At 39.4% G+C, this 26,633-nt stretch overlaps 3 protein-coding genes across 4 annotated transcripts in view; 2 read left to right on the top strand and 1 right to left on the bottom strand.

Moving 5' to 3' along the window:
• Positions 1–2,413: 2,413 nt before the first annotated feature.
• si:dkey-10o6.2 (uncharacterized protein LOC100124608 homolog) lies at positions 2,414–6,426 on the top strand. The gene is made up of 7 exons (XM_054620261.1): positions 2,414–2,695; positions 3,504–3,628; positions 3,721–3,787; positions 4,282–4,435; positions 5,060–5,202; positions 5,371–5,481; positions 6,081–6,426. Exons 1-7 carry the CDS (start codon positions 2,543–2,545, stop codon positions 6,258–6,260), a joined length of 933 nt encoding a protein of 310 aa, XP_054476236.1. The 5' UTR covers positions 2,414–2,542; the 3' UTR covers positions 6,261–6,426.
• A 4-nt stretch (positions 6,427–6,430) lies between these two features.
• Positions 6,431–14,210, bottom strand: nucb2b (nucleobindin 2b). The gene is made up of 13 exons (XM_054620259.1): positions 14,118–14,210; positions 13,560–13,697; positions 13,081–13,188; positions 12,861–12,993; positions 12,116–12,219; positions 10,615–10,800; positions 10,174–10,264; positions 9,816–9,874; positions 9,616–9,708; positions 9,063–9,152; positions 8,766–8,936; positions 8,301–8,340; positions 6,431–7,823 (listed from the first exon to the last, which is right to left on the bottom strand). The coding sequence occupies exons 2-13, from the start codon at positions 13,695–13,697 to the stop codon at positions 7,711–7,713; spliced, it is 1,326 nt and encodes a 441-aa protein (XP_054476234.1). The 5' UTR covers positions 14,118–14,210; the 3' UTR covers positions 6,431–7,710.
• Positions 14,211–17,363: 3,153 nt separating this feature from the next.
• The window catches only part of pik3c2a (phosphatidylinositol-4-phosphate 3-kinase, catalytic subunit type 2 alpha), a 46,154-nt gene continuing 36,884 nt past the window's right edge, over positions 17,364–26,633 (top strand). For both annotated transcript variants that reach the window (XM_054620257.1, XM_054620258.1), the window contains exons 1-2: positions 17,364–17,459; positions 21,198–22,440. In XM_054620257.1, coding sequence (XP_054476232.1) covers positions 21,280–22,440 — 1,161 coding nt within the window. In that variant the 5' untranslated portion in view covers positions 17,364–17,459; positions 21,198–21,279. The remainder of the gene's footprint in view (positions 17,460–21,197; positions 22,441–26,633) is intronic.

Here is a 26,633-nt window from a genome sequence, read left to right on the forward strand (position 1 = left end):
CCAGAACTTTATCTGTCTCCTGGTCGTACTGCTTTTGGGTCCACACCACATCCGTGACATTACATTACAGTCATTTAGCAGACGCTTTTATCCAAAGCGACTTACAGGAAGTGTATTCAACATAGGTATTCAAGAGAACTACTAGTCACCAGAAGTCATAAGTGCATCTCCTTTCTTAAACAAGCATCTTAAAGCATAAACCAGAGCAAAAGTATAGTGCAGAGGCAAATTACTACGAAAACAATAATTGCAACAGACTAATACGAATGCAATAAGTGCTACGAGGAAGGCTCAGGGTAGTACTTGTACCTTCAAGCTTTAGACTTGTTGCACATCATCACACAGAGAGAAACATATGTACAGGTTTAAATTCTGAATATGAAACTACTAACTGTATTCAATGAATTATTTTAGAGTTTCTTAAAGCTATTAAAACATCAGTGGATTATTGTTATTTATAGATCCTGCTGCATTTTTTTTAAATTTGTTTGTAGGATGATTATAGAGGACTACATGTGATGACAGATAAACTGAGAATAGTGCATCATAATATAAGTACACATGTAGATGTTTACATCATTAAAAAACACCGTACGTAGGTGGAATCTGTTGTGGAAACTAATACTATCCATCTATCGATGTCCCGAGATGAGTCCAAAGTGAGCGTTGAAATAACAATCAGATGACAAAGAGTGTCTTTGTGATATTGTATTTCTTATAAGAAAGAGGCAGAGGTTTACAGGATCATACAGAGCCTACAGAGTATACACTGAAGAGAAAGGCTGCACACTCTGATATATATATATATATATATATATATATATATATATATATATATATATACATATATATGCTTTAACAAGGATGTCTTGTTAAAGCAGACATGACACAAATGTCTTGTTATGTCTAATATGTTACATTTTAGAGAAGCCTGAGAAGTGAGTAATAAGGCAAGGCTGAGAAGTAGATGACCATGCAGGCGTGAAGGTAAATGTGTTCACATGAAACCTTCATACTCTGAATGTAAAGGACAAACCAGGACAGGGTGATCAAGGCTACATTTCAGTGTCTGCAGACTCTGTTCTGATCTAGTATATCTGTTGGCCTGTGGACATAAATCCGTTACACAGTATATCTTCAAACATACACAAATATAAATCACACAGTATAACTAAAACCTAAATTTGCCATTACAAATCACACCGCAGTAGAAAAGCACGAAGCAGCTGCATACCAGGACCTGGAAAAGATAGACATTACTGCAGATTATTTACAGAAACTTAAACTCCTTGTGCAGATGCAATAGAGTAATGTTTATTATAAAAAAAATATGAAAAGGGTAAGAAGCCTTATTTTTAAAGAGGAAGGGCTGGTTAAAAAATACAACATTAAAATCAGTTACATCAGATATGATGGTGAACTCAGGACAATCACTCCTCCAGTTCTGGTCAAGGCATGAACACTTCCCACATATTCCTCCTACACTTCCTCAATTTACAATAAACATCTGTCTGGTCAGCCTTTCACCATCTAGAACTTAACTCAGAAACAGTGATGACTGTATCACCAAAGATCCTATATACTCTTTTTCTTGTAGCTGTTGTTAATCAAGACATTCTCTCCTGACCTGAGAAGACAAAGGGGTCAGCTTAACTGCCAAATTGTCAAATATACCTGAATGCCCTCCTCTCTGCTGTCAAACACCAACACGAGTACGTTCTTTCCGTCAGACGCTCTGGTTGTAAGCCCAGTGCAGGGGCTTTGGCCAATAACATCACATCAGTACAGCATTTCTCTGCACAAAGTGATTACAGTTCATGCATGTTTAGTAGCTCACACAGCTGAAAGAGCTCTTTCGCAAAACAGTGGAGATGCACTTTCAAAATAGAAATTCTGATTACTCAGGACTTTAAAAACAGAAGCCACTATGTCAACTAAGGACATAAGTAAGATTACCTCATTTGATTTAAAAAAAAAAAAAAAAAAAAAATCATGCTTTCTTTGCATCTTGTGTTATCAACACTTGCAAAAGTAGACTTGCATGACACTTGCATCAAATATTTGCTAGAAACTGTTAAAAGGACTTCTATCTATTGATGTCAGACCTGGCTAAAACTCTGTGCCAAGGTGAGGTGAGGGCCATGTTAAATAAATAATACTTTTTTAACAGTGCAGAGGTCTGTTGCTTTTTTTTTTTGGGAAGTGGACACAATGAATCTATCATGGAAGACATGGTGTGGTGTTGACAGTGGCATTGAAATTATGGATTCATCAAAAAAAACAATGCTGTATGGTGCATACGATATGATATTGTTTCATTTATATGATATGATATTGTTTCACACGTTTTGCCAACTCCCACATCACCTGCAAACATCCTCCAAAGGTGACACGATAACCAACCTCAACAATGAGGATCTCCATTTCCCTCATTGGCTGAACCCAGTCACATGACAGCAGAACGCGTTCGCAGCCAGGACGAGTTGTTCCATCCAGATAGTCCTCATACATATCGTGTCAGACCCACATACAGGGCTTTTAGATGAGCATCCCGGTGGTAGACTTCGGCGCGTCCAGCCTGAATGAGGAAAATGTTGCTGACGAGCAGATTCACAATTTATCCAAAGAGCTGGAATCAGCTTTGACTGGAGTTGGGTTCGTGTTTCTGCAGAACTCTGGGATCACCCAGGAGGAGGTGAGATGAAGCACATGAAGTGATTAGTTTAGTTTAAGATGTACTCAGATCACTTAATAGTAGTAATGCAACACTGCAAAGTACTCCACTGCAGGCAAAAGTCATGCATTAAAAACCTTACTTATGTAAAAGTGTTTAGCATCAAAAGTTGTAATATTACTATGTTTCCGGATTAATAGGACTGCTGCATTAATGTGTATGTTGCATTTAACTGCTGTGTATGTTTAAGGTTGTGCTAATTTTAGCTCCTTTATATACTGTTGGGTAGTTTAATCTACAGCAGTGAATCATATTCTATAAGATCATCATATGTTTTGTTGAACATATAGTACCAGTCAAAAGTTTGGACACACCTTCTATCAATGTTTTTTCTTTATTATTATTTTTTTTCTACATTGTAGATTAATATTGAAGACATCCAAACTATGAAGGAACACATATGGAATTATGTGGTAAACAAACAAATGCTCAACAAACCAGAATATGTTTTATATTTTAGATTCTTCAAAGTAGTTGAATGAGAAGGTGTGTCCAAACTTTTGGCTGGTACTGTATCTCTAAAAAGTCAACTTTTATTGAGAAACATAGCCCTGTTTTCAGCTTTTTGGTGATAGATTTTCCAGCTGAAACAAGACGATTATTTAATAGTTTAATTAGAAGTATGAAAGTTTTCTCAACCCATAAAGGAACATTTCATTCTTCAGTTTATCAAAAAAGAAAAACATTTTCACTGGACAGGAAGCATGCAAATTACATGAAATGTGTATTTAAGAAGTCAAATGTCTTTTCTGCCGGCGTGCTTTGATAGGTGGATCGTGTTATGGCCATATCCAAGACATTCCTCCTGCAGCCGGATGAAGAGAAGCAACCCTTCAGCAGGAAAAGCATCGCCAACAATCCCAACCACGGCTGGGTGCGTCTGGAGATCGAGAGGTTCGGAATCAGAGAACGAACACAAACACACTTCTCATCTGCACAGTTTAGTCGGTTTGAAATTGAAATAAATGTTTGTTTGTTTTTTTCAGGTTGAATCCTAATCGCCCTGAAGACCTTAAGGAGTCATTCAACGTTACTTCTCTTAATCCTGACATCGTAATGGCACACTATCAAAGTTTGACTGTTTATTGTTTTACAGAACAGAGATTGAACTCGTTTTATTATATTAGTCTGGAGGTCAAAGTACAAGTTACTCTATAACCAGTGTAAGTTCTGTCCTACTTGCAGCCTGATTGAGGTTATACTGCCAATATTATCAGCAGATATTGATTTATCACATATATAAATCAGTCATGGTACTGTTAAGCCATGTGCTGTGTGAAATATGTAAATTTAGAAACAGTGAAACATGTTCACCAGAGAGCAGAGTCAAGTCAGTTTTCTTTAAATCACCAATTTGACCCAAAGGGATTTACGATCTGAAGCCCTCTGTCCTTGTACTTTATTCAGATAAAGAAAAGCTCCCCCGATAAAGTGTCCTGCTGACCCATATATATGTGTCCTATCAAAGCAGATAAATATACTTTTTTTAAAACAGTCACAAATCAATATGTCCGCCTCAGAAATCAGTCAGTTCTCTTCTGTTGCAGAAATGGCCATCGGGTGCTGCAAAAGGGTTCCGGGAGATCCAGACGTCTTTCTTCCGGCGCTGCACTGAGCTGGGTCTGCGGGTGCTGAGGGTGATGGCCCTCAGTCTGGGTCTGGACCCCGAGGTGTTCCTGAGCGCGCACACTTTAATAGGAAGTATGTTCACTCGACAGACAAGGAGTCTACAGCAGCACACTTTATCTTTTTGTACCTTTAGTAATTGGGAAATACTGCTTCCTCCTAACCAGACACCTTGACCTTTGACCCTCTTGCTCATATATCTGCTGCCCAAAGGATTGTGGGTCAGAATAGCCAGTAAAACATACTGGGTTGCAAACTGCAAAATGTTTTGTAGAACATCCTGGTATTTCTGGCACACTGCATTTGACATACTATGTTTTGGGACTTATTGAATATTTTTCTGTTATACTCAATAGTATGAGAATTGGAAAGCACAGCTGCTGATATGTTAGGTCTGTGATTCTCTGTTTATCTGCATGGAGTCAATAAAGAAAGTGTGAACAGCTCACATTCACAATATTTCATTCTGCTGTGCAGGTGAAAATAAAGAGATCTGCTTACAGAAACAGTGCTGAAGATATGGCCAGATGTTTCTAGTGAAAAAGCTGCAATGATGTGACATTTGCTAAGTTAACGTTTCCAACCCTCTTGTTCTTAAACCAGAGCTTAGAATACCATAACTCCCAGTCTGGTATGGATCTGAGGCCCGATGTAAATGTTTACGATACTAACATAGCTGTGTTGTTGTGTCTCCTCTAGATGAAGGGAATTGCACAACACTGCGCTCTCTGTACTACCCGTCAGTAAACCACGAGAAAGTGAAGGAGGGTCAGCTGCGATGTGGGGAACATTCAGACTACGGCAGCATCACCCTGTTGTTCAGCAGCTCCGGGGGTCTGCAGGTAAAACCACAGACGTCTACCTCTCTGGATTTGCAAGACTAATGACTTTTTCAACTTCCTCTTTGTCTCTAAAGTCGAAGATTACCAAACAGAACATCTGTTTTTATATATTTTTGACTGTAAAATAAATCTCCATACATCCACCTGAATCTCTTGTTTAACCTTCAGGTGCAGAGCCGTTCAGGTGAGTTCGTCTGTGTTCCCCACGTCCCCGGGGCGGTCCTCCTCAACGTCGCCGACCTGATGCAGCGTTGGACCAGCGATCGCTTTGTCTCTGTGGTGAGTTGGGAAGACATTTGTTTTTGTGCAGATTTTGTTTATCACATATGAATGAAAAAGCTCTGGTTGATGTAACTGTTTGTTTAGAGACATATGAGAATTATAATTGAGAAAAAAAGAAGAGTGTGTGCAGGACATATTGAAGATCTAACTGGTCTACAAGAGGTCAGATGTCAGACAAGGTGCTGGACAGTGTTATAAAGGCCTGTTAATACATTTTGGGATTATACAAATCCCAGCATACCTAGAACTATTAAAGGAGAATAATGCCATAGGTAAGATCTGCTTAAAATCAGCATAAATTCATATTTCATGAATGAAAGATTGATATCATTTTAATAATACAAGTGATAATATTGTGTAAATAATCCAGCTCCTCTTAAATCACATTTTTTTTACAGTTATGGTTACAGACACTCTGTCCAAATCCCAACACTCGTATTTTGAGAGTTAATTTGCCAAGAAAATAGACAAAATGCACAATAAACAAAGCTTATTTGAGTGATAGCATCAAATCTGATATTGCGTCAGACCTAAGTGATATAATAATAATAAAAAAAAAAGGATTTGAGTAATCGTGGCTGTCTGCTCTGCTTCAGGTCCACAGAGTTTTGCTGCCCCCTGTTGGAGACTCCAGCACACGTCAGTCTCTGGCCTTCTTCATCCAGCCTGATGACGAGGCTCTGATCACCTGCTGCGACGGCTCCAGCAAATACCCCCCAGTTACAGGAGGCGGATACCTCAATGAACGCTTCAAAGCCTCGTACGGACAAAACTGAATCTCACACAACAGTTGATTGTGTACCTGGAATATCCTTCACCATAGTTACCTTTGTCCACAATGATCAACTTTAGATCCCACACTGTTTTTACACTTTGAATTTGACTGTTTATTAATAATCAGTGAGCCAATGTGTGTGACTAAAAGAAGAGACACAAACCTCAGACCTGCAAGCTCATTCATTTTATTGTCCACATTCAAACCTTGTACAACAGTTTCATGAATTCCTCACACAGGACGTCGGGTGTTTGAGAGATTTAACCGCTCTTTGAAAGGGACATAATATCGACCGGTCAATTGTACATCAATATCAGAAAAGATAAACTATCTTTGAGTCATTTACTCTATATCTGATCGGTTTTATTAATGTATATCAAGTTTAAGTTGGCTTTTAAGTTTCCCATCTCGACCTGCTACGATTTACTTGACAGTCGAATCTCTACAATTTTCACTCTAACACCAGCACAAGTATAATACATTAAAAAAGATTTAAATATATTATTATGTAATTTTATCTGTAAACTAAATGTTATTCAATCATTTGGTCCTAAAGATATATGCGTTTTAAGAAAGTATAAACTTTGTAAAAAAACAACTAAAAAAACAAGATAGCTCAAAGGAAACTTTTCTCTAAGACAAAAAAAAGGATTGTTTGAGAGAATTGTGGGTAACAGTTTCAGTGTGGACTTCTCAGCGCTTATACAAAACAGTTGAGATTTATTCGAGAACAAAATCAACTATGATTTTGAATATTGATTGATAGCACATGTTTAAACCAACATGCATATACAGTACATGATCACTTGTGAAATTAACATGATGAAATGCAAGTATTTAAAGAAAGAACAACATTTTATGGATCCAGAATGTTTGGTCCTTTTAGTTTATATTTGAAATATATTCTTCATATATTACTTCATGACAATTATAAATAGGACCATTTCCTTCTTTAACCAGCAGCACTACGTAAAGTTAAGTGTCTGACATTCATGTTTATGAAATAATCAGCTCAGTTTAATGTAATAAATACATATTTTTCAAAGTATTTCCTCTAAGAGACAATATCAGTGACAATGAACTACAGTGTGCACTAAACAAAACATTCACTTTTCAGGCCAAAAGCCCCCCCCAAAAAAAAAAAAAAACACTTCCCATGGAGAACAAGAGTCCTTGCTGTGATGAAAGGACCCAAATGACAAAAACAAAAGGGTTGATTGTTGACGCAGAACACTGGACCGGCTCCACATTTCTCATTTATGCAGCCCACATTGAGCTTAATGGGCACTGAAGCCTGAAATCAAATTTTCTTATGTGCTCTTAATATTTAGGCATATTTTTTTGTCAAGTGGTGTTTTGAAAATCCTAAACAAAAATTGAAAAAATTGGAATAATTACAAGGCACACACACACACAGGCTCACTGTCATTCACACAGAGGACTCAGGTCTGCTAAGAGTGTCCCGGCACTGGTACGTCCTGCTGCTGGTGACCAGCGGGCAGTGGTTGACTGTTTCCTGGTACGACTGGTGCATGTTCACCTGCAGCTACAGCAGCGCCCGGCTCTGCAACAGAGAGTCATTGTTTAGGAGTTGCATTAGCATAACCGTGAAGGACAATTTTTCCTTGTTCATTTGCAATATTGGTAGCTGAGTTTTTGAGTCATATTTGGCTGCTACTACTTTGTGGAGAAGTAGAAGCAAAAGAAACTTTGAAAATGTTTCATTTCTGCACCTTGTGTTATAGTGTTATAGTATCTTCTGTGGCTCTGTAGGGAGGTTTACAAAGTTTTGGTTATTGTAGGGCCAAGCATTTTTGCAGTTTAACGCAAACTATGAACTAAAAATCAGGATTTTGTGGCCTCTGCTGCTTTGAATTTGACCATTATTTTTGAAAAATATACTTTGGGTCCCTTAACTTTTTAGCAGTGCAATAATTATATGGCAGCAGAACCCCTTTAACTGAGTTACTGTAATAGTTCTGTGTCAACTCCCTCTGGTTAAATAGGGTTTACACAACAATCATTGCAATGTAACACGTACCTTTGACCTCAGATTTTATCCTTTCGATTTCTTCTACCGCCTGAGAAGAGAAAACAAGATGGAAAACGTAAAAAGCATCACAAAATATGTGGGAACATGAATATTTCGTGAGAACACAAATGTGCCATAACTGCAGATTAAGCTACAATTTGAAATGCCTTTTTTTTCTCCACTGAACCAAGAAAAACATGGCCGCAGTAAGTGATGCTGTACTTGCACCGAATCCACAGAATACAATAAAGTTTGGGTGTGGCCTAACAGGTCTGCTGGGAGGAAGTTAGTCTTTTTCATCCCAACAATTCATGCTTGTCATCAATTAGAAAATTATTTCAAATCAAATTAACTCTGGGTTACTATGTGAATATTACTCCATCTACTCTACTTGTCAAGAGACTGCAGACTATCTATGGAAGTAATCCTGACTGAATTTAACCTGCAAATCATTTTTTGAGTTCTTTATTTTACCTGCTGGAGCCCGATCTTCTGAGCATTAAGTTCTTCCTGTTTCCTCTCCAGCTCCTCCCTCTGTCTCTGCAGCTCCGCCGACTTCTTGTTGATGTCGTTCCCCTCGTTGACCAGATGGCTTTCATACTCTCTCAGCTCCTCCTCAGTGTAAAGGGGTTTCTGATCCAGAGTCTGTGATGGGCAGGGAATCATAGGATATAATGAATTCAATAAATAATAGATTGCATTTTACCTCAGCTCAGTGAACATCATCCTCTCAGCATTCATCAGACTTTTCTATATAAATGTAGCTCTTACCTCCCACTCGTCTTTTTCCAAGAACTCCTCCTTCTGAGTGGCAGCCATGAACTCGCTCAGTGACACGAGTCTGTCTTTATTAGTGTCCACCTGAACATCAAACGAAGCTTTAATCATTGCATGGCTCAATAAATGTTCTTCAAGATTAATGGTTTTGTGTATAAGTTTGTGTATAATTTGTCACGTTAGTGTCCATTTCTACATCAAAGACTATTCAAGTGATATCTGACACACTACTGATCTGATTTTGGCATTTCTTGGATGGATAATGTATTTTTTGCATTTTAAAAATGGCCAGATTGATGAAATAGGGGTGCTGTAATTGAAATATTGAAAAAACAATACTGCACTTTAACAAAATATGGATGGGGAATGCACTTGGAACCGTGTTCTGGTGCAAAAATAGTCAAACTTCCAATATAAAAAAAGGTAAATCTTTTTACTGACGGCCTTCGAAGGATGGTGCATCATTTGTGTGGCCTGATGAGAGCTGATCATTACTGCACCAATAACACAGAACACAGGCTCCAGATCTGTGACTGTGGCGGCTCACCTCGCTCATAACGTGCTCTCTCATTCGCAGCCTCTCTTCCTCCATCTCAACCATGTCGTCTTCTTCATTTTCTGGGTTGTACACCTTCTCCAGCTTAAAAGACACATACAGATGCAAAGTTGACTTTCCAATTTATATTTCACATTATCCCAAAAACGTGCAGTTAGACCAGTTAGACCTAAATACTGTAACATAAATACCTCTTTAGTGAAGAGAGCTTCAAGCTCGCTCTCATCAAGGAAGCCGTCTCCGTTGCTGTCTGCAACACAAAACAAATGACTGGCATGAACACGTTAATTTAATCCAGGGATAGTTTTGATACAGATTAATATTACGTCAACAGTGTGTATCAAACACATTCTGCCATAAAGATCCCTTTCTTTAATGATGAAAGATTTTGGTCACTAGATTGTAGAATCACGATTCAATGCGTGTCTTATATCTGACGTTATATTAACGTTCAGAATGTTAAATTCAGCTCCTTTAAGAGCAGAAAACCTCTGATAGCCGTTAGTCGTTCTCAGCTTTTTAAGACATTGTTAGTGTGTTTCTGGTTACCGTGTATTTTGAAGAAGGTTTTAGGATTAAAGTTATCCGGGTCCAAACCGTCTGACTCCTGCCACACCTCCTTCAGCTGGTCTTCACTGCCCTGCACACAAACACACCATAGTAGGTGTCAGTTTGTCTTCAAGCACTTATCACCTCACAGTTTCCATCAGGGTTTCTACTTCTCCTTTAAACTGTATTTTGTGGTTTGTACTTTTAACAAGCCTCGCATTACCATTTAAATAAAAACTGCTCAACCTATTGCTATTTTTATTTGCATGTTTCCCAAATATTAAAAGTAGTCCCTGAAATTTAAATAGTCAACAAGTAACTAGAGAGAGTAACACAAATGTCGTCTTACTCCTACTTTAAAAAACGAGTTGTAATCTCTTTTCTGCATTAATGTATATGAATGGAATTCATTAATGAACTTCATTTCAGCAGCAGACTTACAGGGTGGTTAACTTTTGGATGTTGGGCGTGTTTCTTTCTCATCTCCTCGTAGTGCTGCTCCTCCCTCTTGCGCTCCTCCTCATTCATGGTCTTCAGACGTTCCATCCTCTCGTGGTCCTTCGTCATCTCGTACCTCTTGAACTCGTCGTGGCGGTCTTTGTCGTAGTTCTCCAGGTCTTTGGTCGCCTACAGATGAGAACAAAGGGGCGAGGAGGGGAAAGTCACACCCGTTTTGAACAGGTTATACTGGTATGCTCAATTTTCTAGAATGGGTTCCAACACAAGCTGTGCAATCAGAGTTGTCCTCCGTCAATAAAGCAAACTGCCTGGTTGAATAAATGACAGGTTCATAGCTCACCCAGGGCAAATGCCATTTATAATAAGCGATGAACCGAGCAGGAAAACTTGCAAGAGAACATGTCATTTTTTATTCTACATCCCTGCTGCTACTCGCCTACCAAACAGTATGTGGAAATGTCATGGCCATTGATAGCTGAGTATTAAGCAAAAGTCTCACAAGCAAACACTAATTTATCAGTATTGTTTGCATTTCGCCAAGCAGCCCCGAGGCATGAATAGTAAATAAAGACCACTACGCGCAACTAAACAAAGGATTGTCTGGACTGACATAGATTTGATTGTAAATAGCTGAAAACACACAATCCCAGTGAGCTCACTTCCCTTTTGTTTTTATAATTCACAGGAAACATGTTGCTCTCTCTGACTCCAAAAAACACCATATAGCAGTGTTTCATGTAAACGGTCCTTAAGCGAGCACGGCTCACTGTTTGACACGTCAAACCTAATTATAGTAATACCGCGAGGCAATGTGCCGTCTACTGTGATTATAGGTATGACTGTGATGCAGTTACATGCAAAAGCAGCAGCACTACAGTACCCAGAAAACTGTGGAGAGGAAAGAAGCATGTTCAGGATAAGCTTTTAAAAAAAAATCATATCCATCCAAAGGTCTGTGACAAAAAACAGGAAAAAACACAAATTCCAAAATGTGGAAATCTGTATTCATGATGTGTATTTGGGGCTGCCATGTGTTCATGCAGGAATTTTTGTTACAACTTCCAGTTATTTTTGCTACTTGAGCAGTCGATATGTCTGAGGCAATAGCAGTTATTCCTGTATTTGATAATGCCTGACGAAGATCTCTGCTAGATTGAAAATGTTGCGTAATAAAAACTGATGGGAGCTTTTAATATAGTGTGATGATCTCTTTTTTTCTTGATTTTTTGATCCAGCACCTGTTGGAAATGTTAAATATGTGTGCGCACCCCACATTCTGTTTATGTTTGATGCTTACATTGCAAATTAAACACATTTATTCAAAACTCATTTAAGTATGCCATTTCATGTTATTAATGGAGTTACTCTTGGTTTTAAAAAGGCAACAATGCCACTTGATGAATTTCTGTGAATGAAGAACCACAACTACAGCAGCTCAGTCAAAATACTTTGTCTATTTGAGGAACTCATCAGTGCCGTTTACCGATTGGATGAGTCGGTCCAGGTCCTCCACCTCGAAGGTGTTGGGATTCAGGTGGTTGAGATGGTCAAACTGTTTCAGCAGGGACTGGTGGTCCACTGTCCGGCCTGCAAGGAAAGGAATAATGACAAGTTTTATTTCACTGTAAAACAGTTAGATCAAGTGTTTTCCATCTGTAGGAACCTAAAATATAAAAACAGATCTTATAATTATTTTGCATTCACAAAAAAAAAAAAAAAGAGCGGAGATTCAACTCGGGGGTTGGTGACTCTTTCCCATGTGCCTACCGAAGACATTACGTGCTTCAGTAGTTTTTCAGCAATATAGCTGACACTCAGTTAGGCAAACACCAGCTTTGTTTACTTATGTTTCAGCTCAAATTTACACTGGAAAAGAGATAAGTAAGAGTAAATACATGTAAATGTATTTCTAAGCACAATGGAAATGGCTTTTTGAGTTTAGATTTAATTTCCAGCACCTAAACTGTTGCTACATATTCTGTACAACAGTTTTTAAACTTAATGTGAACTGTACTTCTTTAACTACACTTAAAGTAGACTTATTTTACAGAACTTTTCATCCAGCAGCTCACACTGGCGCGTTTAAGTCACTGTTAGCTGAAGTAGCTGCATCATGTTCCTGTCTTTAAGAGCCACATCCTGATGTGTATTACAAAACTTCTTGTGCAACTTCAAGAAGCACAAGTTTCTTAATGACACATCAGAGCAAAGACATGCCGCATGCCTACCATTGCCCCCCTGGATGTCATGTTTGGCCCTGATGAGCATCCGTAGCCTGCCCATCTCCTCCCTCTTCAGCTCGTCCAGCTTTGACCGAAAATTGTGGTGGACAAAGTCCAGCTCTTTGGAAAGTTTGCCTTGCTGCAAGCAGAACAATCAACAACGCCACCGTTCAGTACAAAGCGTTCCTGTCAACAGAACAAGCTGTTTTGTGACGAGCAGACGTACCTTGATGTCATCCATGTTGGCATTTTTGAGCTTTTCTTTGAAGTGGGGGTCTTTCTCCAGGTACTCAATGACTTCCCTGAGGTAGCGGTCGTAGTGCAGCCCAGTCTCCTGAAAAATAAGCCAAAGCAGACATCTGTGTTTGTTGATAGAGGACTAAAATCTTAATTTAACTTGTTAATATTTAACTTTACTAATAGCCATTATGGAAAACCTTTGTCTCGCGTAACATTTGCTAATGACAGATGGCACCTAATTTAACTGGATAAAGCTCTTGTTTGTTTTGAACAAAGCCTCTAAAATATTCTGAATGCATTTCACAGTCAACCTTTCACCCATAAGCTAGTGTAGGCTACTTTCCAAGTGAAACACCCCTTGCTGAGACACTTTAAGCCCAAATGATTCCCTCCTTGGCATGACCAAGTGGTGTAATTAGCTGTAAGACTTCAAATGCAATATCTCTGTGTATAACTCTGACTCACAGCGCTCTGTGGAGGCTCCAGCTGCTCCTCTTGAGGCTTTTCTTTGGTCTTGTCCACACTGATCGGCACTGACTGGATACACAGCCATAAACTCAGCAGAACCAGTCCACCATGGGCTGTGGCTTTACTCCTCACCATCTGGTTAGGAACATAAATGAGTTAATTGAGTTAATCATCTTCTTTTTTTTTTTTTTTTTTGATGCCAAAATGTTATAAGGCCCATGTGTCCAGTGTGTGGGCAGGTGCTTTTATATCTTTACAAAAAGACAACACCCTCAGTTTCTCAAGCATTGCACAAAAAGGCACAAATCCACAGCTTCACCTGCAGACAATATGGGAGATTATGCAAGTTAGTCTTAATCCCCAAAGCAACTCTGTGCCACAGGCAACAAGGAGCGTGCAGCACACGTGTCCAGGGGATAAAGACACCATTCCTAGTTAATGCATTATCCCTGAGCTGTGGAAAAGCTGCAAAACAAAGCCACATTATTTGGTAAATTGCAAGAATGAAATGCATTTTCTTGCTAAAATAATATACAAATGCAAACTGTCACTTACTTTGAGCTCCTCTTCTTTTAATCCTTATTGCCTGAGCTTCTGTGGAGCTTGTTTACAGCTGTCATCCACCAGCAATGCCAGCCTCCTAAGGCCACAACCTACTGAGGAATAAAAAAAGAAAAAAGGTTGTGATCACAATAGATACGCCCCGCCCCCCGACGCTCCCGATTGGTCAGAAAAAAGTCTACTTTCTTTGTAAAACAGTCGCGTTGAGCGCTGATTGGACGCTCGGCCTGTCAATCAAAGAGTATAAATTTGTGGCTTAAGGTGCGTTGAGACAAACTGTACGTGGCGTTCATGAGCGTCAACCCCGCACGAAGGCGGAGTTAGAGTTTTATTGTAAGAAACGTTATTATTTATATTCTAAGAATGAATTACTCGCACTTGTTTATATATTTGCACACGGCAGTAAAGGTCCAGTGCAAAAATAAATGAAATAAAATGGAAAATATTTAGTTTTTAAATGGAATTGATGTCATTCATTTGCGTTTTGGGTCAAAATGTGTGTGTGTGCACCTGATTTATTCTGTAAAACACAAACTGTTTTTCTTTATGTATTCAAATAAAAGTAAAAGTACCTCTAAATTGTACAAAAGAACAGTACTTGAGTCATTGTCGTAAATGTAAATGTTGCATCTGATAAAATAAGATAATCCTTTATTAGTCCCGCAGCGGGGAAATGTGCAGGTTTACAGCAGCAGAGAGTAAAGTGCACACAAGAGACATAGTAGAAGAAGACAAGATAAAAAATAAAAAATGAAAAAACAAAAACAAAACAAGTATTATAAATAAGCAATAAAAAAAAAAACAGTAGAAAAACAACAATAACTGAAATATTATATTTACAGACAGAAAAAAACTATTTTAACTATTTTAACTAAAGGTAGAGTATATTAATGACAGTTATAATACAACATAAAATATTAGTTGATTTACATTTTGTAATCAAGATCTGAATCTGTAAAGTGACTAATGCTTTTGAGTAAATGTAGAGCACAATATTGACTTTGAAATGGAGTAGAGGTATAAAGTAGCATTAAATGTAAATGTTCAAAGTAAAGTAAAAGTACTTTTAAATTGTACAAAAGTACAGTACTTGAGTCATTGTATTTTAGTTACATATCATCATTAAACACCACATTAAAATGCAATTTATTGTATCAGTGATAACAACCCCCAAACAGATACTGTATATTAAGATATTTATTTTACATTTGGAACATTTATTTCACTGCTGGTAAAATGTGCTGAGAGCGAGGTGTTGTTTGCAAACTGATAGTCAGGTTTAATTTATCAACAACTAATTTATCAGACAAAATGATTATTTTTGTCCGAAAGCCCAAATTAAATACCTATTTAAAACTGACATCGTGTTTGTACGTGTGTATTTGGTTTTTATTATTGCATCATTGGTAACTTTCATTTAAATCTTCAACAACGTTTGCTAAAGTCTAGCTACTGTGCACATGGTTGGAGTATATGCATGAACAACAAAACATCCATAAGGTACTAACAGTGGTGGGATAAGTAATCAGATCTTTTATTTAAGTAAAAGTGCTGTAGCATTAGCATCATTTAGAGATAATCTGTTAACAGTAAAGGTTGAGTGTTTATATGTTATTTTATGCTCAATATAATTATTACGGATGCAATACTGTTTGATAGTAAAAAGTACAATATTTTCTTCTGAAATGTAGTAGAATGAAGTACAACTCCCAAACGGTATAGTGCTTCAGTAAATATAGTGTTATGTGAAATTGGTATGAAAGTTGTCATTATGTTACTCAAAATAATCAAAGCATAAGGTAATGTGTTTATATCTATAGCATGGGACATCATTATTTTGTATTAATTATGTTCATATATTTACTTCTTATAACAATTCTGATGAAAGGTTACATCAAAAACAGTCCTGATGTAAAGATCATGTCAACAGGTGGGTAGAGAGTCAACAGGTGGGTGAAGTGTTATCTCTAGTAAAGTGTTTCATAAGAAAAAAAAATAAAGTTGATTATCGGACTAATGATTTAAACGGTAGAGGCCAAAAAGTATAATTTTGTCTGATAAATTAGTTGTTGATTAATTAAACCTGACTATCAGTTTGCAAACAACACCTCACTCTCAGCACATTTTACCAGCAGTAACATTAATGTTCCAAATGTAAAAAATATCTTGTTACAGTTAATATACAGTATCTGTTTGGGGGTTGTTATCACTGATAAAATAAACTGCATTTTAATGTGGTGTTTAATGATGATATGTAACTAAAATACAATGACTCAAGTACTGTACTTTTGTACAATTTAGAGGTACTTTTACTTTACTTTGAACATTTACATTCAATGCTACTTTATACCTCTACTCCATTTCAAAGTCAATATTGTGCACTACATTTATTCAAAAGCATTAGTCACTTTACAGATTCAGATCATAACTACAAAATATAAATCAATTAATATTTTATGTTGTATTATTATAGGTGAAGCTACCCAGCAGTAAATAAAATAGCTGAAATTAACTCCACCTTTATCAGGTGCAACATTTAGTACAATACAGTAAATATACATTTACATCACTCCATTATAATAAGTGATGCATTAATGTGATGCAAATGTTCTTTTTACTCATTTTACTGAAGAAAAATATCTGAGTCATTTGTCCATCACTGGTGATGTTGTAATGCTGCATAAAACATGCTGAACTCACTCTGAACTCTTCTGCACTTCCCTTCAGGATGAACATTTACACCATCTTTATTTCTATTTTTACATTTACTAGCACCAGATGCAGTAGAAAGACTTGCTCCAGGAGTCTCTGTCATTTTTTTTTATTTTTAAACATAACATTTCTTAAAAATGACACTTGAAATGATGAAGGCACTTGCAAATGACAAGGCAGTACAAAATGTAAACCATACTTTGGTGTTTCATTTTTTTACCTCTTTACTTAAGATTTCATTAAACTTCTTTTTTTTACAAAAAGTACCAAAACACTGGCAACAAGGAGGATCTTGGGTATATATAATAATGAGAATAAATATGAAACAAAACTGAAACCATAAAAAGAAATCTGGTTTGAATTGACATAAAACACTTTTACAAAGCTTGTTGACAAGATGTTTATCTATAGAGGGAGCCATAAAGTGCATCTCTGGATGGATGGGAAACACTGGCTGCTTGTGTCCCCACGGTGGCGCTCTTCCCCCATTCTAACCCGCAGTAAAGAGATCCTATGGTGTCCAAACAAAAACGCAACAGGAACTGACGTCTCTTCAGTGCAAGTGGATGGAAAAAAAAAATGCAGCTGCAGGAAAAATGGCTCCAAACACCGCACTGCTAAAAGGTAATAAATAAACAGCCCTTGTTTTTTTTTTTACACTAAATGTCTGAGTGTTAAAGTTGTAGTTTGTTGTTGCCTGGAATAAGTGGATGCGACTGCGTAATATCCATCCGCTCCAAGTACCACAAACTAGAGCCGCATTTCTTCCTTGTTGTGTGGCAGCAGCAGAGGTTTCTCTGGCTGCTTTTCATGATCAAATCTGTGCCCCAGCAAAGTACGGGACAGTCATGTGCGGTGTGGTCGTGCTGCCTTATTCGGTTAAGGTTGGATGAACGTGAATGTGAAAGTTTGATTCTTTTTACGCATCGTTTTGTTGCGTAAAAACGGTTGTTGCGCTACTTTGTAGCATCAAACAAAGTCAAGAGTTAAAAAGTTTCCTTTGAAAGTCTTCCAAAATGTGATTATACAATACTGACCATACACACTAGGGATCAGAGGAAAGGGTTTTCCACAAATGTATTAGATTGATAGCTAATTAAAATGGGCATTGTATAGTCTGAATATATAAAGTGCTCTTTTTAAATGGCCACTAACAAGCTGCTCTGCACACAGCAGGGATTCAACCTGAATGTTGTGAGTGTAGATTACTCTGCTCATGATAATCATCAAATGTGCAAAACAGGTCTTACAATAATAAAAAAGGAGTGTTATCTTGGAGGTGCATTCATTTTGTAAATACAATAGTTGTCAGACTAAAGCGCAGCCGGCCAAGTGAACATGATTTAGGGATTTCACTCCCCCACTGGTCCTGTCAGTTTTTGATTATTTATATAGACTCAGTGTTCTGCACAGGCGAGCCTCAGCAATAGATAAGCCAGTGCTGGAAAAAAAAAAAAAAAAAGATTGAGTGTACTGTTAATATTCCACATTCCAGCAACCACAGGAAATCTGAATCTTTATATCGTACAAATCTATAAACTTCAGCTGGTTACTTATTTCCTTTTTTTTAAAGATGTTGCCTTGTACTTTGATCGGCTCCTTCAGTGTCATGGTAACATCTGCACTTTTGCACAGCTATTGGGAGGAAAAACCCCACTAGGTCACAATTCTTTGTCTTTCTAAAAACAATAGCAAGGTGCCCATTTAAACACTGAAACAGGTTTTACTTGCTGTCGCCGTATCAAAATCCAGTTTGATCTGTGCAAACATGTATTTCACAGCTTATCTGAAGCAGTCTGAGTGAGCCTAACAAGTTGATATCTTCTAAAGTTACAGTCTTTTTAGTACAAAACCCCCATTTGTGTTTCCTTGGGTAGTCTTTCCTTGAAAATAACACAAAGAAGAAGTTGTACAAGTTGTATTATTATAATTATTGCACAGTATTATGGACTTCTCTTCAGGGTTTGCATGAACAGGAGGACTGAAGGCATTAAGCAAAACCTGTTGCAATCCTCATATGGGCACCAAACTGTTGTTTTAAAAGACTTTGAGAAAATTTGGGAACCTCCTCTTTGATATATAATTCTAGTAGTAATCCAAAACCCTCAGAAGATACTAAATATGTATGCATTTTGGTAAAATATTTGTAAAATTGTGCTAAAATATGCACATTTATATATGATGGGATGCTGCTGCCATCAAAAACATGGAATCTATGGTTTGAATATATTAAAACATAATTAATCTTCATTGAAAATCTGAAACAAGCTGATATAGAATATATATGTGAGGCTGGCACAATAAGATTATTTTACAATATTAAAGCTACCTAAAGGGCAAATGAAACTGCATGTTAAGGGGTTAACAAAGACACATGATGGTGGCTTTGTCAAACCATCAAGCAAATTATGTAGGAAATCTCCAGTGTTCCCAGTACAAATTGTTATTGTGAAAAAAAAAAAAGCCTTTTCACTGGTGGCTTATGGCTCCGCTAGCTGTTGTCTTCTGAATACTTTAACAGCAGTAATGTAACATTTACTGATGCTCTTACAGGACCTGAGCTCTGCCATCCTCTGCCATGGTGCAGTGCAGACGATTTGTCTTGGCTGCCGTTGGCTTTTCTCCATAAGTGGGGGCTTTCCTTTCTTTGTATGTCTCCCTAATGCCATATATGGACTTTAAACATATGGCTATCTTGATTCAGGATCTTCTGTGTTTTGCCGTGGTTTTGGTTAGTTTAGCGTAGCTTGATTCCCTTTGAATCTCCTTTGTTAAAACAGAATTGTGCTTTTTCTCAGTCTCCCTTCAATTGGAGCATTGGATTATCTGCCCAATCTGCAATTATCTACAGTGTAAAAAAACAAGACTAATGTTAATGACCTTTAATCAAATTATGTGTTTTCTTAGATGACCCGGTGTTTACATACAGGATCAGGAAGTAATTACTGTTTAGGGTCTGGCTCAGTGTGTTAACTTGACACTTGGCAGTTCGGGGGCTCTGACCTTTTGGTTATAGAACAGTGACTTTAACTACTTCGCTTCAAGCTGCCAAAGCGTGCAGTGTGCAAAATCAGTATAACACGGATGAACTGCTTAGGTCAGATCATGAGACATTTCTGCACAGAACTAATGCATCACTGACAGCAGGCGCCAAAAGACGATGACCTGTTGATGCTTTTAGTGTCCCAAAAGCTGTGTTCCTGGCAAAGTTTGGCACCAAGCTCCCCTCATCTAATTCTTAATGAATGCAGCCACATTGTCACCTCCCGCTGGTGTTAGCACAGCTGATAAGACAGTCTTGGGCCATGGTGCTAACATAATGCTAACAGAGTGAGAGAAAGCCACGGGAAGAGGGGGAGAAAGAGAGAGAGACCCATTGGGCTGATTAGCATGCCAAATTCCTCAGCTGCACAATAGTGCTAGGCTAGCCCCGAGACCCAGCACAGCCAGCCGTCTCCACCACAATGGGAGGGGAAGCTCAGGAGAGGGGCCGGTGTCGCCTGGGGAGGGAAGGAACTCACTCAACCCTGGGGCTGTGATCGGTCGATGAATGGTCGCTTTGAGAAGGCGCTGTGTCATTTTAGGACCACAAGACACTCTGTGCAGCGGTGTTGTTCTCATCTCGTAGACGTGGGAGACGCTTGGCTCCTGCCCGTTGTAGGCCCGAACCATAAATAGTTTTTATTATCAAGAACCGTTTGATGACATCACTTTGAAATTGGAGAGAGAATAATTAGCTGATAAATCCATAAGGAACTGTTGGTTGCGGTCCCAAACAGAAGCACACACATTTGTACGTTAACAAGTGGTGTGAGTCATGTGTCCCCCTCCTTGCTATAAATCACGTTGCACTATTGTTTGATTAAGTCTTTAATTTTTTTTCGGTATGTGGTCAGCCCGGCTGCTTGGTTAAACAATTGCACAATGCACCATGCAATGTCAAGGTGAACAACAAAGAGGCACACTAATAAGGGGAGCTTGTTGTGAGTGAGATGATCAATTTACATGTCATGAGTCATGTCATTAGTGTGACCTAACTTGACTCCAAAACAAGCGCAAGTAATTATTGACTGTGCATACGTGACAAATGACAATCAATTATCAGTGAAAGCCGGGTTACAGGAAAACGCCGAAGAGAAACCTTAGATAAAGTACTGCCTTTTGAAGCTACCATGCATATCACACCATAAACAATATTTGATACAGATTATGTCTACGACCAGCTGCTAAAAACTGCCAATGTTATAATTGTTTTGTTCTGATTTGCCGGTATAATCTCAAAATGTTTCTAAATGATGTACAGAATCTGTTTGACCTCTTTGTCATTAATCCAAATGTTTTTTTCCCCCCTTTTTTTTTTAGGTGTTTAAAGATTTATGACACAGACCTTTGAGCGACACTGACTTATAAGCCGTTACACCCATGGCACCTTCCAGTTGACACAATGGCCCAGATATCAAGTGGTAATGGGTTCAAGGTGGCTGTCCCCCAGCCAAAGGGGGTTGTGGGTAAAGAGGAGGCCCTCCGCATGGAGGAAGAGGCTCTAGCAAAGTTGCAAAGGGATAAGAGACCCACTCTTTTAGCTCCGACATCCTCGTCTTCCTCCGCATTGTCCTTATCCTCCTCAAAACCATCTAAACCTACCACTACTGCTCCTCAGCCTTTACCCTCTACCAACAGACCTGAAAAGGACCTCATTGTCTTCCCAGAGACCAAGAAGCAGGCAGGGCAGGACAAGTTCAGGGATATTGATGTGGACAAGCTGACCAATGAGGAACTTGAAAAGCTCCTACTGGATGAAAACTTTGGGGTTAACAGCAAAGTGACCCGCCCCTCGTCCCTTATGGGGTTTAACCTCAGTGCCTCCTACCCTGGAGGCCACCTCGGTAGCTCCTCTCCTTTCCACAGCGGCCAGTGGACACCTGTTCTGTCCACCCCATCTAACTCCAGTGTGTCCACTCCCACCCATCAGCCTTCCCCGCTTTTCCCCTCTGCTCCGTTCCCCAAACCAGGCACATTTCAGAATGGCTTCACTCCAACCATGTCGCCCTTCATGGCCATGACGGGGCAGCAGCCATCGTTCATGGCCTTCACTCCCATCCAGCCTGCTGCTGCCATGGTCTTCCCGCCGCCGGCTGTGGACCCCGAGATGGCCAAACTGTTCGACAAGATTGCCAGCACCTCAGAATACTTGAAGAATGGCAAATTGGCCAGCACTGAACTAGATGCCGCACAAGCGAGCACAGCTTCTCTGGCGCCCAACCCACCACCCCAGCAGCCAGCGGTGGTGGAAACCTCTAGCATCAGCCGCTTTGACTGGCTGGATCTGGACCCGCTTACAAAGCACAAGACTGAGAATGAGGAGGCATCCCCGGCATCAGGAGGCGCTGAGCCGACAGTACCGGGAGTTGCAGGGGATCCTTGGGACGCAGTGCTTGAGACCGAAGGGATCAGTAGTAGTAGCAGCACCACCCCTCCTCAGGAGGCGAAAGCATCACCGACAGTTCGCTCGCCGCACAGGAAATTATCTACAGGAGCCTCTGTCACCAGGAGTCACTCGCTCAACATCCCAGGGACCTCCTCACAGCACAAACCAAACAATCAGGTAGGATTGCAGAAAAATGTAAATGTCTGGACGAAAACATTTTAGATTTCAGTGAATGTCTGCAGAGATGACCTTTACACATATTGTCATGTCATAGCAGAACAATCATTATCATAAAAAGCCCAGAAAGTGTATTTCCTCAATCTGCTTTTTACCCCATGTTGATTTAAAATCAGAAATGTAAAAGTGGGAAGGGCTCAGTTGGATATTGGCCATGTCATATACTTTTGTACACCACATCAATATTTGACAACATTTGAAATAGAAATGTAATGTCAGTCAATCTAATCTGATCAAATCACACAGTTCTGATGAAGATAATTAGGTGAGTTTTAGAGTGTTAAACTCCTAATACTTTGTTTTTCTGAACTGTTGTTAATTTAGTTTATGCATATTTAATATAGAGAAAAGATTTGAGTTGAGACTTTTTGTCATGGGTTACCAGCTAGTCCGTTGCCACCCTGAAAAGTCCACTAACTTGGTACAATCTGTCTTTGCACACTATTGACAGCCTTGTGCATTGCAGAATAGATCGCAACATAAAACCACACGACACTTGCAACATGAGCGAGTGGGGAGTAAAGCTTAGTCAGAACAAATGATGGTGGATCTTCTCGTTCTCCCAAAACACTCATCAAAGTCTTTCGAGTATACTCCTCACCCATTTTCTAGCAGAAGAAAAAAACATCCTCTTTACTTCTGCTCCCTGTAATTGTAGTTTTTTCGCTGCAGTTAGCTCCCCACTGCTCGCCCCAACAATGTCCTCCAAAACCGCATTTTGTGATTAATTTTGCCATTTTGCGAGTGATCTAATTTCTTGCGATGAATATTTAGAGCATTCATTTGGGACAGCGCTGTGGCCAAGTGGCATGGGATGTTGTTGCCTCTAATGCTCCCCCCCCTTAAACTAAACAACCATCTGTCATTTGGGCTGGCAGTTCTTTGTGGAGGCAAGATGAGCATCTTAGTCAGCACTAAAACCACAGTGAGGCCTCCCAGCCCAACATGGATTTGTCACCATGCGTCTTCCTCTTTATTCAGTATTTGAGAGTCGGATTCACCAGAAGTTGTAAATCTTCTGTCTGGGAATGAATGAGTAAAGATATGATGTGTTCTTCAGACTGAGGTTACGCCACCCTGCAGTTGGCCCTCCCTAAGTCCCGCCCCCTTTAGGCAATGGTGCTAGTTCCGACAAGCTTGACAAAAAAGAAACATGGTGACTCTGGCTGCGTTAGGCAATATAGCTTTAATAAGCTGACAACACGGACTTAGACTGGTCCTGTTGGGACGTTGAGGATATGCAAATTAATAACACCAAAAGTTACTGTGGGGCTGCATATCACGAGATGATATAAAACAAAGGAACGTTGGCCTTCTCATCTTACCACAGAAATAAAGAGGAAGCAAACATGGCTGACGTTGGTGACCTGACATCAGGCTAACTCCTCTTTATGTAGCATAAGCTATACATTAGCTGCTAGGGAATGGTAATGGAATAAACGCAACACCTGCCACACCCTCTGGCTAGCGAGCGCCGCTTTTAAAGGTCCCTAGGCCACATTTTTTAACCATGTTGAAAATGTGGTTTTCTTTTCAACATAGACGATCATACCACATAAAGTTTTAACAGGAAAGGGGAAAATTGCCTGCTCAATTGTTATTGGAGCACAGAGTAAAAAAGAGGCGGGACTCAGGATGGGTCAACTGGTAGAAATGTCTATAGTCACACCTGGACTTGAGGCATGCATGTCTCTCCCTATACCCCGTGCTGCTGGCAAGAAGTACAAGAAACAAACTATACTGGGGCATTAAGATATTTTACATTTACCAGCAGTGGTTAAGAACTCAACAGGATACTTTTAGGTCTTGGCAGGCTTTTCTGTTGGACATTGTGTCCGTTTCTTTGCAGTTTTCAGGACGCCAGCTTCCTGCTCATTGTGTTTCTATGTGTCATCGTGACCAAACAATTGGTCTGTGGCATGTTTCTCACACCAGGGTGATGACTAACATTACAGCACTGTACAAGGCCATTATTTCCACATGCTTGAGGAAAACTTAAGACATTTCAACATGACCAGCACAGGGCAGTTTCAATGTACTGTTCCAGTAGAAGTCCATGTGTGGGACTTTGCAAACATATAATTTGCCCCTCATCAAAGGCAACCTGTCCAGTCTATACACCCAGCTGTGTCTACCAGGGTTGAGGAATGTCTCCTATCCCCGAAGGATGGAGCAGCGTCTGTTTACACTTGCCTATATGTTATGTCTAGGTTCAAGCCTGTGTTTGCTGGTCAGACAACCATGTTGGGTAACTTGAGCCTTTTTAGCTCGGCATTCTTCACATATGTCCTTAAATACTTTTCTTTCAATCTGCATCCATTATGTCTGCAGTCTTTGTGTATGTGAGGTTGAGATGTTGGCATGCGCCCCTTGTTCCATCTGCACGCTTGACAGTCGGCGCCCATGTTGTTATAAACATGAACAAGCCCTTACAGCTACCTCATGCCTCAAGAAATCGCCCTGATAAGTTGCTTTAGGGACAAAGATGTCTTGTTTTTTTATAAACGTTGGGATACCTGTGGCATGCTGTACTTGGTGATAAGATCCTGGGATGACGGCAAATAGGACGACAATATCTGCTTCACGATAAAAGATTTCCAGTAGTTTGCGTGTAGAAAGCTTTTAATATGAATCGGCTTAAAATGATCAGTTTGCAGTAGCTAAATACAGCAACTATAGCTCCATCAGCATGTCCAAAGAGAACAATCGGTAGACATTGAGGCTGATTAGAGGGGCGTGAGAACAAGAACACAGAAGTCAAACTAGATTTCCAACCACATGTTAAACAAGGAGCTACTACACAAAAGTCTTTAAAAAATAAAAGGCTTTCTCTTATTTGCCTGCATGGACCCAAACGTATTGAGCCAGCCAGTTTACAGTGATGACAAAGCTTGGTTGAGGGCAGAGCTTTGTCGAGCTTTGGCCTTTGCTTTCCAAGAAAAGACTACGATATTGCAGTCCCCTCCCTGAAAACAGTTTTCGTCTCGCTTCACCTAAAAGACCAAACCAATGCCTTGCATGGTTTCTGTTCGAATATGCATTTACATTGCCGCAAAAAACATTTTTCAAAGCATGCATTTATGTTTGCTTGTTGTGTGGTTTTCCTACCATTTCGGAGCTTCTCAGGTTTCCATTCATTTCACTATGAGTGAAATAGAAGCTGGCTGGAGCTAGTTGAACCTTGTGTGTTCAGTGTTATATTTAGCATTGCGTGGAACCATTGGTAGAGATGTAAAGTGGTGGTGCGTTAATACACGATTCTGTTAGAGACTCCAGAAATATAAGATCCATTAGGAGAGTGAGTTACCGAAGAGCGTTGCGTTCATGAGCTGTGTTTAGAAAGTCAAACCCAGAGGACATACAAAAAGCAATCACGGATATCAGAATAATGTGAATCTGACAGGTTGACACAGCCAAGTGTTGTTATACTTTATTGCACTGTTTTTATTGAACTTCCCATCAATTACTATCAATGATGGCCATAAACAACAGATACAAATAACTCTGCTGTTTTGACAAATGTGCTGGGGTGTCCACTGGATACGGTGGAGGTGGTGGGAGACAGGAGGATGATGGCCAAGCTATCATCCCTGATGAACAACACCTCTCACCCCATGCAGGACACCCTGGCAGCTCTGTGCAGCTCCTTCAGCCACCGGCTGCTTCACCCCCGGTGTGTGAAGGAGAGGTACCGCAGGTCCTTCCTTCCTGCTGCTGTCAGGTTGCACAACCAGCTCTGCTCCCAGTAGACCACATGACACTAAAAAACCTGTGCAATACAAATACACCGTGCAATTATAGTTATAATAGTTATTCTGTCTGTACATATAATATTTAAATTATTGTGGATTTTACTGTTTTTTTTTATTGCTATTTATAATAGTTAATTTTTTATTGCATTTTATTTTTTATCTTGTCTTTCTTTACTATGTCTCTTGTGTGCACTTTACCCTATGCTGCTGTAATCCTGCAAATTTCCCCGCTGCGGGACTAATAAAGGATTATCTTATCTTAAAATGCAGTCACATTATAGGCAAATCAGTTATGCCTTGTTTACACTACACGACTTAAGCCCTGATTTTACAATGTCTCATAGTTTTTGGGTCTCCCTGAAAAAAGTCCAAGATCAGAGG

The sequence above is a fragment of the Anoplopoma fimbria genome, chromosome 19, assembly GCF_027596085.1.
Source record: "Anoplopoma fimbria isolate UVic2021 breed Golden Eagle Sablefish chromosome 19, Afim_UVic_2022, whole genome shotgun sequence".
NCBI classification, from domain to species: domain Eukaryota; kingdom Metazoa; phylum Chordata; class Actinopteri; order Perciformes; family Anoplopomatidae; genus Anoplopoma; species Anoplopoma fimbria.

Bases quoted from the DNA above. Each gene is read 5' to 3' on its own strand.
- nucb2b (XM_054620259.1), bottom strand. From the start codon at position 13,697: ATGGTGAGGAGTAAAGCCACAGCCCATGGTGGACTGGTTCTGCTGAGT. The intron at 10,801-12,115 runs GTAAACGGCACT...TCTCATCTGTAG, and splicing joins TGGACCGACTCATCCAATCG to GCGACCAAAGACCTGGAGAA. The intron at 9,153-9,615 runs GTGAGCCGCCAC...TTTGATGTTCAG, and splicing joins GAGAGCACGTTATGAGCGAG to GTGGACACTAATAAAGACAG.
- si:dkey-10o6.2 (XM_054620261.1), top strand. From the start codon at position 2,543: ATGAGCATCCCGGTGGTAGACTTCGGCGCGTCCAGCCTGAATGAGGAA. The intron at 3,788-4,281 runs GTAATGGCACAC...CTTCTGTTGCAG, and splicing joins CTTCTCTTAATCCTGACATC to AAATGGCCATCGGGTGCTGC. The intron at 4,436-5,059 runs GTATGTTCACTC...TGTCTCCTCTAG, and splicing joins CGCGCACACTTTAATAGGAA to ATGAAGGGAATTGCACAACA.